This window comes from Aedes aegypti, chromosome 3 (assembly GCF_002204515.2).
Source record: "Aedes aegypti strain LVP_AGWG chromosome 3, AaegL5.0 Primary Assembly, whole genome shotgun sequence".
NCBI lineage: Eukaryota > Metazoa > Arthropoda > Insecta > Diptera > Culicidae > Aedes > Aedes aegypti.
Genome location: NC_035109.1, coordinates 316,664,253 through 316,677,239, shown reverse-complemented (window position 1 = coordinate 316,677,239; position 12,987 = coordinate 316,664,253). Strand labels below are relative to the sequence as shown.

Here is a 12,987-nt window from a genome sequence, read left to right as displayed (position 1 = left end):
TTTGCCAACGTTTGTGCTACCCACGGTTTCGAACGTGGACGCGCCTCTGATCCGGAATGAAAAAAATCGATACACCGGATAATCAAGTCCGACCTGTACTTCCAATAACTACCAGAGAACATTGACTACCGTTTAGAAAAAAAAAATCTACCTGAACCAAAGGATATAAGTTTTCATGAATAGCAGAGCTACAAGGGAAGACGCTTCCATAAAGCTTCATAGTATTTTCGAGCACTAACAATGTTGTGCGAGTGAAATAACAGATTTAGTAGTACTGGACATCCAGAAAATAGTATATCCAAAAGAAACTATCGAACAGAAAACTCATTTCAATATGTGCCATATTTATGTTGATACGATGATATGCCACATTGAAATGAGTTTTTATAAACATCATTTTAAATAAAGCAATGGGAAAATTGAACAGGTCTAATGTAATGCACACAGTACAACACAAACCACATCAGATACCTACATACCCACACGGAATTCAAAATTCAAATTGTAGATTGATAAAAAATAACTATTACGAAGACCCAACACCGTAGGTTGAATTGCTTAGAAAAGAATTTAGTCGACTCAGAAGATCAGCAATTCGTCCAACAAGAGCGTGATGGAAGTTATAATAAATTGGAATATTACTGTTTCAGCTCATTAAAAGGATTTTTTTCAGAGTAAATTGAGACTTAATCTCAACCTTATTATGAACGAATTGTTGAACTTCTTTTGCTTGAAGGAAGCTTGACTTCGTCAAAATTGGTACGTCCATCAGCTACTTATTTCTACATGAAGTGTAGAAATAAATAAAATATTTAAAAAAGCACCATTGGTAACAAAAAATTTCTAAAACTTTCCACACATTTTTCACTTCAAAATTGGATTAATAAATAGAAAATAAAACTCATCCAATTGAGCCAAATTACACAGTAATAACATCTATCAGAAGGAGAAAATTTCCATTCTTTTTCTTTCAATTTCCCAATCGCTAAACGCATAGGATAGCAATTAAATCAATTCGATCGATCGCGGTCTAGATTAGCGTAGATACTAGGGCACAGCCACTAATCGAGTATTGAACTTGAACAAAAGCAGAATTGTGATTTACCTGAGGATCATATTTTTATAAAAAAAAATAAATTCGTCACATATAGATGGAAACAAATTGAAAATCCGCAAACGCTTAACGCAAAGTGCTCAATCGCAAAACATTTCACCCGTTTTAGACCGGACATCAGTTAGCTCTTAGTTTAACACCACTGGCAATTGGAAAATTCTTTATCATTGCAATCATGTCAAGCCAATATCAGCAATATATGCCGTAATAATAACTTAAAAAATAAAATAATGTTATAACCGACGAAAATTTCAACTGCTGTGATATATAATAACTACTAAATGAAGGCGAAACGCTTCCCAATTACAAAAACACACCACACCGAAAGCGTAGCGCTCATCAATATTAGTAGTACGCTTAAAGCCTGAAGAGCTGAGGAAAAAATTTAAGCCAACAAAACATATATCAGTTATAATAGCATAATTTTAATAAAACGCGCTCCGCCACTGCTCACTCTTAAACTGTACATATTTCAACCAATTTCGACCGTAGACAAACGACGTAGAGAGATGCTTGGGTAGACGATAGGTTAGTAAAGTAATTTTCCTAATTCTAAAATTTAAGCAACTCGTAGAGAAGCGAAACGTCTTAGGGTTCAACCACTACTGCTAAGAGCAAAGAAGAAATTCAAACTAGATAAGATGAAAATTAGATTTTTTTTTTCAATAAGTAGATATCTACATTGGAAAGTTTGTTCGGCCAAAGGCCTTACTGACAGTTTGAAGGGAAGTAGTTTGATCAGAGGGAAAACAGAAAAAATGTATGTAAACTCTATATTCGCTCATGAAATTGTATCTATAGCTAATTGAAAGAAATCGAAAAGTTTAAAATAAAATACGCTGAAAACTAAGAAATAATAATGTGTTGATTTTTATTGCATGTTACCCCGATAAGACTGAAAAGGCAGTGAGAACTTTCAAGCTAAGGGTCATGGATTCGAATCCCGCTGGTCGAAAATCTTTTCATAATGGAAATTCAAAATTCATTATATATAGTTCATTATGTATACCATCATTTTCACTGCATATGATTGCTATTAAGAACAAAATGAAGAATTAATCCCTAATTTACAACTCTTTTCCAAGAAAGTGGGATTTGGACTGTCGCCAAATATGAAAATTGCATCGAAAAGGGCAGTTTTAGTTTTAGACAAAATTCCGAGCAGCAAATAGAAGAAGCCTCTTTACTTCAAGTAAGGAATCAAAGGCTTCCGTTAATCGTGATTAGTATTTTCTAATTTGATAGATTCAGGCAGGAGATGTGAAATCACAAAAGAAGGAGACTGTCGTGTATTGCCGGAATGATTGCGAACAACTTCTCAAACATCTTGAAGAAAAGATACACAAATTCTTCACTTAGGACAACGAAACTGAACGTTTATCAAGGTCGCACAGTGCGTTGCTCCAGACAAAAATCAATTTTCAAGTTATTTTATCCGGCGATAATAAGCATCCACGATTGTTTATAGATACCATCAGATATTGAAACAAGTATTGATAAGCTATACAAAGCACAAAAACTACTACAACAAGCGTCGAAAGTGACAGTCGTCGGAGTAGCAAAAAAAAACTAAATTTTGTCGCATGTTTTCATCATTCCTTTCAACTACTACGGAAACAGTTGAAACCAATATATTCAATCAAAATTTGAAAGAGAACATGTCTGAAGGTTGATAAAGTATATTTGATGGGATAAGAACACAAATTTTAGCTTTGAATATGAGAAATTGGCACGTTGAGTTGGCTATGAAATCAAACATATGAAATACTAACAAGTAACTTTGGGTATCGATTCAAAAAAAGTTCCATCGAGTTCCACCCTAAATCACGCACAGACATGTTTCTTAGAGTGTCCTCTAAGAGGTCTAAAAGATACAGCTGCAACTCCCTGCAACTCTTCGAGATTTTTGAGTATTTTTAGGTATACTCTTCAATAAGCACAAGTATGAAAATGAGTTGTTTGTGATAGAAAATCCGAAAATCTTGCAACACTATGTGGTCTCGGCTCAATCAGAAATTACACCAGAGCAAGTCTATGCTTAGAATTATATATTTGGAATGTAGTTTCCAAGATTTTATTCAAATTGTATATCAAAAACTTAAAAATTATAAAAAAATGCGATTTTTTTGCATAAAGGCGTATAAGTCACTTTTGCAGCTACGAGTGAGAAAATACATGTTTGCAAATAAGTTTTTACATCATTATGAACAATAAAAGAACAAATTGCAAGGTTTTTCTTGGAAAATAATGAAATTGGCGTTTGGGACACTTTTGCGATTATGCGTATATTATATGTCATTTATGCAAATTGTAGCTCTTTTGACCAGAAACCACTTTCTCTTCCATACCAAGGTGTTCAAATGGCTTGATCTTCCAGCTTTGATTTTTGTCCCGCATCTCCATACATTCAACGCACTGTGGGTCGCCTTGAAGTTCTCCAATGACTATAAAAAAGAGAACAAAACTTAAATGAATTTGCCAAGTTCAAGTAATCATAATGAAAAAGAGAACTCAATCTGGCATTCGTCGGATAGGTTTTCTTCAAGAATATTATTTAGTTCACTTCGTCAAACATGGGTACATCCAGAAGCCTGGTGATAATTTCCAGAATCCCACGTAAATGCTTTCGAACATTATCGCATTGATTCTTTTTCTATTCTATAGTCGACTCAGCACAAAGACGGGGTTGGTGGTCTGATGGCTACCGCTTCTGCCTCATTAGCAGAAGGTCATGGGTTCAATCTCAGGCCCGTCCTTTTCCTCGTACTTTGTAGTTATATATCTCTCACTTGCTTCTATCTTCCATTCTAAATATACCTATCACACTCAAACTATTCGTTCATAGCAAACGCTAGAACCAGAGACGGACAAGAAACCGTTTCCCTAACGCTTCCATTTATCCACGCTCCTTACGCCTCTATGCCATGCCTTTCCCCCAATCCATACACTCCCGCATGAACTGCAGTGGTGTAGATGCAGTCGGACTTCACGGTCTACAGTGGGCCAGTATAAGTGCAACATCATTTCCTCCCCCTTCCCCACATTGGTCTGCATTCTGACGTGGCAGGCACCATTGTCGCCTAAAAAATAGAAGATCACCAGCACTTATACACTGAGGTTGCCTGTTAGTCCCAAGCAGTCATTCGGTTGATTCCTTGTGTAAGTGCAGCTAATCTGGCGATATTGGAGTAGCATCCACGGGCGGCCAATCGAGCTCAAGCAAGCTCAAACTCAAGCTCTATAGTCGACTCTCCATTACTCGTTTTTCCATAACTCGACATACAGTAGGGTCAGTGTTCCCTTAGTGGACAGTCCCCTATAGTCGCACTAGTGGCTTTTTACGGCCGTTTTGCTATGAATCTTTTCAAAATATTTTTTGACATGAAGGTCAGGAGCTATTTATCTAAGTACCATTGATACACAGCTTGATTTTGTTCAAAAAATGATCGAAATAATTAGTTTTGCTTAAAATTTGAGCTCCCTTACGCCTATAGTTAACCTATTGTTCCTATAGTAGCACTACTGAGAGAAACTATTTTTTATTATACGAAATAGTTAATGAATTAAGTACTTTTTTTACATCAAACGAAAGCTTTTGATCCACACTTTGAAGGAAAAATATAAAAGCTTTGTAAAAATACGGTTTAGATTAGTATTTTGCCAACGCCGTGATGCTAGTGCTACTATAGGAACAGAAATTAGAAATAGTGCTACTATAGGCACATGTATTCCTATAGTGGCATAAGCGATAATAACCCAGACAACCAAAATGTACGTATAACGAAATCACCTGGAGGCCTTGTATGTGCAACATTTCACTTATAAGATGTCGCGAAAAGGCCTTCTACGTACAAAAGTGGAGGCGATATGCGTGCATATATTATGTGATGAATAATAACATACAATGCGAGTGTATAAATATTCTACAGAACTAACCTGTGATCTTATGCGACTTAGCTTATGATAACAAATGATGATTTGACAGCTGCTACGAATTGATTCGACTTACTTTGTACGAGTGTACGAGACGAAACAAAATGTACAAATGAACTCAGAAAAGAAGTGTTTTATGCGAGGAAGCTCATCAATCTGACGAGTTTGTCCACGGTGTTTTGCGGGTTTGATGTAATTAGTATGAATAAACGAGTTGTAACGTGAACTTTCATGCGATTTCTGGTTGTCTGGGAAATGCAAACATATGAAACTTTTTGCGGAGAATGTTTTGGCTTACCGTTTCATAAAAGATTTTTCTTCAAACCTTTTTTGAAACCCAGTTCTAGTTATTATAAATATGCTTAACATAGGAAAAATAAATTCTGAAAATATGTTCGAGGAACATTCAACTGGTATCAACTGTTGTGGAACATTCATGAACTTTTGAAGAATCGATGGATATAAAACTCGAGAAATTTGGAGTAGTAATTCTTGAATGAAGCTGATTTTCATGGGCTGTATATGAAAAAATAGCTAAAAGCGGAAAAAAATTACACCGATGGAATATTTTCAAACCTTCCGATTATGAAAATATAACCCAAATACTGAACTCTAGCGGAAAAACATCCGAGGTACAGTCACCCCACAGTTATGGATAGCACACAGATATGGATCAGAGTTGGATTAAAACGAGAATATCTCATCAAATAGAGTTTCAATTACGTATAACACATTTTACCTACGTGAACCACAATCAATTGTAATATGCTTAAGCATATTTTTTTCCAACCGTAGGAAATAAAATGTCTACCGTATTCCCAGAAGCGTTGATTCATAACTGTGGGTCATTGAAACCCATACCACAGTTATGAATCAAAGATAAGACGATTCCGAAACAAACGCCAAAACGTATGCATTCACTAGCACACCGTTCGTTTACCTCGCAGATAAATTGCTGTTGTAGTGTTTTGATCCATAATAAGGAACCTCCTCTTCCACTGATCCACATCTGTGGGGTGGACATCGTTTGCAATTTCCATCGAAATCGACACTTTTTCGTAAATAACCGGGTATTTTGAGGTTTATTCTCCAGAAGCTTATCCATTCGCGCAAAGGCTTTGTGCCACAAGTCGATATATGCAAAGACTGTGACGGAAATCTTCTCACGAACGAACGTGAGGTGATCGAAAGGTGGCGGTAGCCCTACGACGAGGACCTTAATGGTGATGTGGCCAGTAGCGAAGGTGGCACGGAAATAACTTTGGGAGCATGCGCGGACGACGAAATACTCCCGCCTTCAGAACTACAAGAGGTAGAAACGGAGATTAGACGGTTCAAAAACAAAGCCGCTGGAGTGGACCAACTACAGAGCGAGTTGCTAGAATACGATAGTGATGCAGTGGCAAGAGCGCTGCACTGGGTTATTTCCAAGATTTGGGAGGAGGAAGTATTGCCGGAGGAGTGGATGGAATGTGTTGTGTGTCACATCTAAAAACAGGCGACAAGTTGAATTGCGCCAATAGGGTCCTAAAGCCCTGTCCCAATTTTAGTGCCAAACGCTTAAGTTTAGGCCAAAAACACATGTTTACTCAATTTTCTAATGTTTTCCGTTGGTTTAAGCCCAAAAAACCTTTTTTTTAGATTTTGTCACATCCTTTGGCTTAAACACAAATTTTGGGTGTATTTTGTTTTCCGTGTCCCTTACGAAATGTCAGATAAGAACAACCCCAGTGGTCGAACTAAAACCCCTGTGGTGTTTTTGTCGACTAAGCGAACGTCAAACATGATCAAAAGTGTCAAGTTTCATTTATGGACCAAATTTTTAAATTAAAGTTTAAACATGATATAGTCATTATTTGAGCGGGAAAAATTGCTAAAGTAGTTACAGTAACATGCTTTTTCGTGTTATTAAATAAAAACAAGATTTCATTAAAAAATTTAGGACCCAATTATCGTGCGATCACAATTTTGAGCGCCGTCTACAAGGTACTCTCCCAAATTCTGCCGCGAATGCAATGCACCCACACATCATTTATTCATCGATTTTAAATCGGCCTATGATACAATCGATCGAGAACAGCTATGGTCCCGGACAAACTGATAAGATTGATCAAGGCGACGATGGAACGAATAATGTTCGTAGTCCGAGTATCAGGGACACTCTCGAGTCCCTTCGAATCTCACAGAGGGTTACGGCAAGGTGATGGCCTTTCGTGTTTACTGTTCAAAATTGTTTCAGAGGGTGTGATAAGAAGAACGGGGATAGTCACGAGTGGCACGATTTTCAGAAAGTCCGTCCAGTTACTTGGTTTCGCCGACGAAATTGATCTTGTTGCACGCAACTTTGAGACGATGGCGGATACGTACATCCGACTGAGGGCTGAAGCTAGGCGAATCGGACTGCACATCAATGTGTCGAAGACGAAGTACAGGGCCCAGATAGCCGTAGCGGTAAACGCGCAGCTATTCAGCATGACTATGCTGAGGGACGTGGGTTCGAATCCCGCTGGTCGAGGATCTTTTCGTAAAGGAAATTTTCTCGATTCCCAGGGAATAGAGTATCTTCGTGCCTGCCACACGATATACACATGCAAAATGGTCAATCGGCAAAGAAAGCTCTCAGTTAATAACTGTGGAAGTACTCATAAGAACACTTATCTGAGAAGCAGGCTTTGTCCCAGTTGGGACGTAACGCCAGAAAGAAGAAGAAGGTAGAGATCTGAGAGTAACCAATGTTTGGTGATGCGTTCCATGACAAAATCACGCCTAACCTGGTAAAGCGGGTATGTCGTAAATTGGCACTATATTCACGCAGATGATGTTACTAGGTTCTGTAGGACACTATGTCATCGAAACTGTCGTGTTAGTTCAGGAGATTTTTCCTGAGAATATTCAGAATGTTCTTCCTGCTATTGATAGGCAACAAAAATCTGGAGTTGTTCAAGAAATTTATCTATGAATTGTTTTAGAAAATAAACTGTCGCGGAGCACCAGCTAAGACTTTGCGAAGCATCAAGTGTTCCGCGGAGCATGATATGAAAACCGCTGATCTAAATGATACTCTTCTGAGTCAATAATTGCATAAGGGCCCATTCACAAATTTCATAACGCTAGAGGGGGTGGGTGGGAGTCCCTACGATGTTACGGTCCATACAAAAATTTAATAATATTCATACAAAAAGCGTTACAAGGGGGTGGGTGGGTGTCTAAAAAGGCCAATTTCAGCGTTATGAAATAAATGAATGAGCCCTAATAATAATTAATTTTGGCACGGTTAAGTTTCTGGCAACTGAAAATATCGATAGTGTTGCCATAAACGGAAGTCTTCTGTATTACAAAAAGGAAATGTAAGAAATAATAAAACGAATACATAGCCTTCATGTAGCTATATATTTATCATCTAATAAAAATATTCCTGTTACCAAAGCATATAAAAAAAGCTTTAAAATGACACCGACCTATTTTTTCCCCTGGTTCATCTTGTCCCTTCTTACCCTACTTCAGTATCGCTTCAAGGATACAAGGATAATTGCATACAAGTGAATAAAGACTTGTCTTTGATGTTGCTAGCGAGTTCCGCTGGAACTCCTGGTTTAGCACTATCGTTGCCATGGCAACCGACTGCATCCAAGGACGCATAAACAAACAGGATACACTGTTTACTGTATTAATTCATAAAACAAAAGTTTCAGATATCAAGCCTTACTTAAAGCCTTGGGTAGGTCAGCAATTCAAATCCGAAATCCAAAATGAACGATGCTCAGGATTTCATGGACCCGGAGAACATCACAAACTCCGAGTTTCGACAGCAAATTAAAAACTGGATCGAAGAGCAAGGCATCCACGCGAACTTGCAACTGCAGATGAAGAAGGATTTGATCGACCAAATCAGCCGAACGGCAATGGGTATGATGCATTAAATATTTCATTATAATTAAATTAAAACTATATTCTTTAGGCCGAAAGATAAGTCTGAAGATGCAGACACATCAAGGAATCGTTCTGTCACCGTTGGTTCTGGTTCTGAACACGTTGGTCGCAGAGTTCCTGTACGCCCAAAACTGCCATTTTTCGCTGTCGGTGTTTAGCAACGAAGTTCCGTTTAAAAACACGCTGCCCGATTTTGGGAAGTCGAAGCACTTTCGGTTGAACCGAATGGAGCTGAAAGAGATCTTCGAGGCCCTGGGAGTGGAACACTTCTCAGGGTTGGTGGAAAAGTACGAAGCTAAGATGAGTAAAGACGGTGGCAAGTCTCTGCTTTACATAATAGTGAAGTCATTGTTGGCATCGGTTAAGGCATATGATGAAAAGTTCAAGCGCATAAAGAAGGAAGAAAGCGAGCGCGAGACCACCAAGAACTTGGTCGATGAACTGGATATGGGCAAACTGCACAAAAACGTGGAGAAGTTGCTGCAGAGAATGAAACTTGTAGGTAGGAGCATTGAACGAGTCGAGGAACTTCATCGGGAAGGTAATAGAGATGAAGAAGAATCGACCTCATTGAAGCTTTGCACGGAAAGCGTAACGAGGATGGTAAGTCGGTTGGAAGTGTACTCGAAGACACTCGAGGATCTGATTGTGAAGCTACAAATTCAGACGGAGAAAGGGGAAGTGGCCAGCGCAACCAAGGTGGAAGAACCGACCAAACCCGTAGAGTTGAAAGAGCAAAAGAGTTATACGGATTTTCTGAATGAGCTCAAGTCAACCGAACATGGTCAGAAGTACGTTGCAAAGTTGCAAAAGCAAGTTCTTAAAATGTTGGATAAGGAGAAGACACAACTGGAAGCAAAGTACGAGAGGAAGTTCCACGAGGCTGAGTTGGAGTACAAATCCAAACTTGAAAGGGTGCTATCTGAACGAATCAGAGAAATGTCAGCACCGAGGGAGATTCAGAGATCACCAAAACCAGCGCACCAAGCAAGCGAAAGTGAGGAAAGTCTTCATTTCATGAAGAAGATAGACGAGAAACTGAATCAACTGTATCAGCACGAACGAAACGTAGACGAGAAATTAGTGACGTTGAAGAATGATCTACAGAAGCACGAGCTGCGTCAGAGTAAATACTTTCATTCATTGAAGGCAGCAGAGACGAAAGAGAAGAAGTTACTGGTGCTGCAGGACGTGGAGCGACAACTGTTGGCAACGTTCGAAGACGAGACACAAGCGATCATCCGGAATGCCAAGGCGACGATAGAACACCTGGAAGGCGAAAGCGACAAGATCAACCGCTCGTTTCAGCAGTATTTGCAGAAACAGCGCGAAGACAAACGGCGCTTGAACGACGAGAAGGTTCAGATTTGGCAGAAATACAATGACGAAAAGCTGGAACTGAATCAGCGGGAGTTGATGGGGATGAACGGACATGAACCGGAGGATGTAGTTATCAATCAGACTTATCATCCCCATGTGGAAGAGTTCCCGGAGATGGGAAACTTTGAAAATCCGTTCAAGAACTTTGATCCGCATAAGTACCTGAGACGATCGAAGATCTCCAAAACTCCTTTTGAATCTTTGAAGAACCAGCACGAAGTCGCCGATGCTGCTGTTAACACCACAACGGAAGCGCATGAGTCTGCTACGTTGAAACCGCCTACGGTTGAACCCAAGAAACCAACCAGTCCCAACTTAGACCTCTTGGAAAGTGCCCGTTTGGATCACGAAGCCCCAAAGACAACTCCAGTGGATCAATCAAGCATCCCTAAGCCGAAATTAGTGGATTCGCATATTCCACGCTTTATATTACCGCAAAAGCTGCCAACCGATTCGAAACTAAGCGACCTTCTAGCCAAAGACACCCTAAACCTGAAGCGAAGTATTGAGGAGAACCTGCAAAAGCTCGATCAGATGAGTAAAACCTACACTAAATCGACGTCCTCCAGCGAGCAGGACAAACAGCGAACCGGTACGTACAACGTGAAACCAACGATCGAGCAGGGCCAAACTGAAGGAGCTCCAAAAAGTTTGGACGACCTCTCAAGTGGAGCGGAACTGGGCCTATCGGATGGGGAGTTGAGCGAGGGATGTTTGAGCAAACGAGACGAACCGGTGAATTTGGACAGCACTAAGGAGCTGCTAGAGTACACGAGAAGAAACTTTCCCATTGGGGAAACGAAAAAGGACTTGGCGGCCAACTTGGAATCGGAGGTTTCGCTGAGCGATTTGAATGTCAGTGGGGACAGTCAATCGAATGATGGGCAAGCGATAGCGCGAGACGATAGCGTGAATGACATCCTCGAAGATATTTCCACCGGAAAGCGGTCTTTGTCTGACAGCAGTTGGAATTAGATCTAGTTGTAAGGATATCGGATACAATAAAATTTATACAATATTTTTTTAAGAACTAATTTGAATTTTTAATTTACAACAATCACCTAGCAGGTATTACGCAAAATTTACTCTAACTTAAGACTGAAAAAGCGAAATATACATTTAACCGCTCGGTGACCCTTCAGTATCCCTTTGGTCCCCTGAATCGTTGCCGGTTGTCAAGCTGATAAAAATACCAAATCATGTTGTGCTATGAAGAAGTTACTCGATTTCATATTCGTACAGGGCAATGTTTTCGCATCAAGTTGGTAAAAATGTGTCAGGTAAAAACCTATCATGGTCTCGTCATCATCGGTGGTATTCTAAAATCTATTAGGCTCAAAATTTGCTTCAATACTTAAGGTTCTGCAACACTAACCCGAATGTACCACTAGCCTAAATACCTGGTGCACCAGTTTAATATGAAAAAACAGCATATTTTCCAAATAAGGAACAATTTCAGAAAAGATTTCTGGTGACGCTTTAGTTGCTCGTGACGCCATAACTTTTCTATGTGATAAATTTTAACATAATAGTTTAAAGAAGGTAAAATCACTGATAAAATTTAAAATCCCTGTCCCTGCAAGGTGGGATTACCTCGTTTGGCATAATGCCATATGGCATAACGGTCGTTTGGCATAATCGCAATTTGGCCATTTGTTGCTGATATTCGGCAGCACTTCCCTTAAACATTTACAACACTAGCGATCGAACGAATGTCGGAAAGAAAAATGTCAATTGAATGCCTCTGACCACGATAGTTTCGCTAGGAAACGTAACGATTTTGTAGTTTTTGTCATTTGTCAGCTGCTTTCACTGTAGGTGTGTCCATTTATTATGTAAGGCAATTTACTCAAATTTCCTTGACTGCCCTGGGCATACAGTATTATCGCATAGAGTATAATCGTGCCTGCCACACGATTTACAAATGCGAAAATGGCAACTATGGCAAAGAAAGCTCTCAATTAACAACTGTAGAAGTGCTCATTGAAAAGATGAGTAGCATGCTCTGTCCCAGTGAGGACGTAATGCCAAGAAGAAGAAGAATGATTATCGAATAACACTTGACAAATATGGCCAACATTGATAATGTATTTTAAATTTCATGGATCATTTAAACGTTTTTTACCAACTTGAACAGTGCCCGGTACGAATATGAATGTGAATCACTGTACTTACCAGTGACCGCTTGCACTCGAAGAATGTATTCCGCAGGGCAAAGCATTCGTCCGGAACGGATCCATCCTGGCGGGACAGGCACTCGCGGGGAAGTTTGCGTTCCTGCAATTCGGAATCAATAATTACTCTAAACCTAAACAAAATTTGTGTCCATACCTTCTTGCAACAATCGCTCTGCAGCAGGCACATCTTCAAATCGGCTCGAACTCGGGCGCAGGCCGATTCGTCCGCCAGCTTCTGGGTTCCCTCGTAGCGCATCATTTTAAAAGCGGTTTCGGGTGGGATGAAACGAAACAAAATATATGAATTTGACGAAATTATACGGTTTTCTTGTGGAAAACAGCCGATTGTGGCACAATGATGGCAAACACTCCGAAAAGTTGCACAATGTTTTGACAGTTTGCCTTGCGCACGGCGCAGAAGCGCAACAGCTGACTTTGACATTTCTCGATGTC

General features: G+C 39.7%; 2 protein-coding genes across 2 annotated transcripts; one reads left to right on the top strand and one right to left on the bottom strand.

The window, feature by feature from the left end:
- Nucleotides 1-8,402: 8,402 nt before the first annotated feature.
- On the top strand, nucleotides 8,403-11,375 carry LOC5580244 (oral-facial-digital syndrome 1 protein homolog). The gene is made up of 2 exons (XM_001662376.2): nucleotides 8,403-8,953; nucleotides 9,006-11,375. Exons 1-2 carry the CDS (start codon nucleotides 8,797-8,799, stop codon nucleotides 11,330-11,332), a joined length of 2,484 nt encoding a protein of 827 aa, XP_001662426.2. The 5' UTR covers nucleotides 8,403-8,796; the 3' UTR covers nucleotides 11,333-11,375.
- LOC5580243 (cytochrome c oxidase assembly factor 5) lies at nucleotides 11,376-12,933 on the bottom strand. Its single transcript, XM_001662377.2, has 3 exons — nucleotides 12,689-12,933; nucleotides 12,533-12,634; nucleotides 11,376-11,537 (listed from the first exon to the last, which is right to left on the bottom strand). The coding sequence occupies exons 1-3, from the start codon at nucleotides 12,791-12,793 to the stop codon at nucleotides 11,496-11,498; spliced, it is 249 nt and encodes an 82-aa protein (XP_001662427.1). The 5' UTR covers nucleotides 12,794-12,933; the 3' UTR covers nucleotides 11,376-11,495.
- Nucleotides 12,934-12,987: the final 54 nt, after the last annotated feature.

Excerpts from the sequence above, each read along its gene's own strand:
- LOC5580244 (XM_001662376.2), top strand. The coding sequence starts at position 8,797 with ATGAACGATGCTCAGGATTTCATGGACCCGGAGAACATCACAAACTCC. Across the intron at positions 8,954-9,005 it reads AATCAGCCGAACGGCAATGG|GCCGAAAGATAAGTCTGAAG; the intron begins GTATGATGCATT and ends TATATTCTTTAG.
- LOC5580243 (XM_001662377.2), bottom strand. The coding sequence starts at position 12,793 with ATGATGCGCTACGAGGGAACCCAGAAGCTGGCGGACGAATCGGCCTGC. Across the intron at positions 12,635-12,688 it reads AGAGCGATTGTTGCAAGAAG|GAACGCAAACTTCCCCGCGA; the intron begins GTATGGACACAA and ends TCCGAATTGCAG. Across the intron at positions 11,538-12,532 it reads TCGAGTGCAAGCGGTCACTG|CTTGACAACCGGCAACGATT; the intron begins GTAAGTACAGTG and ends TATTTTTATCAG.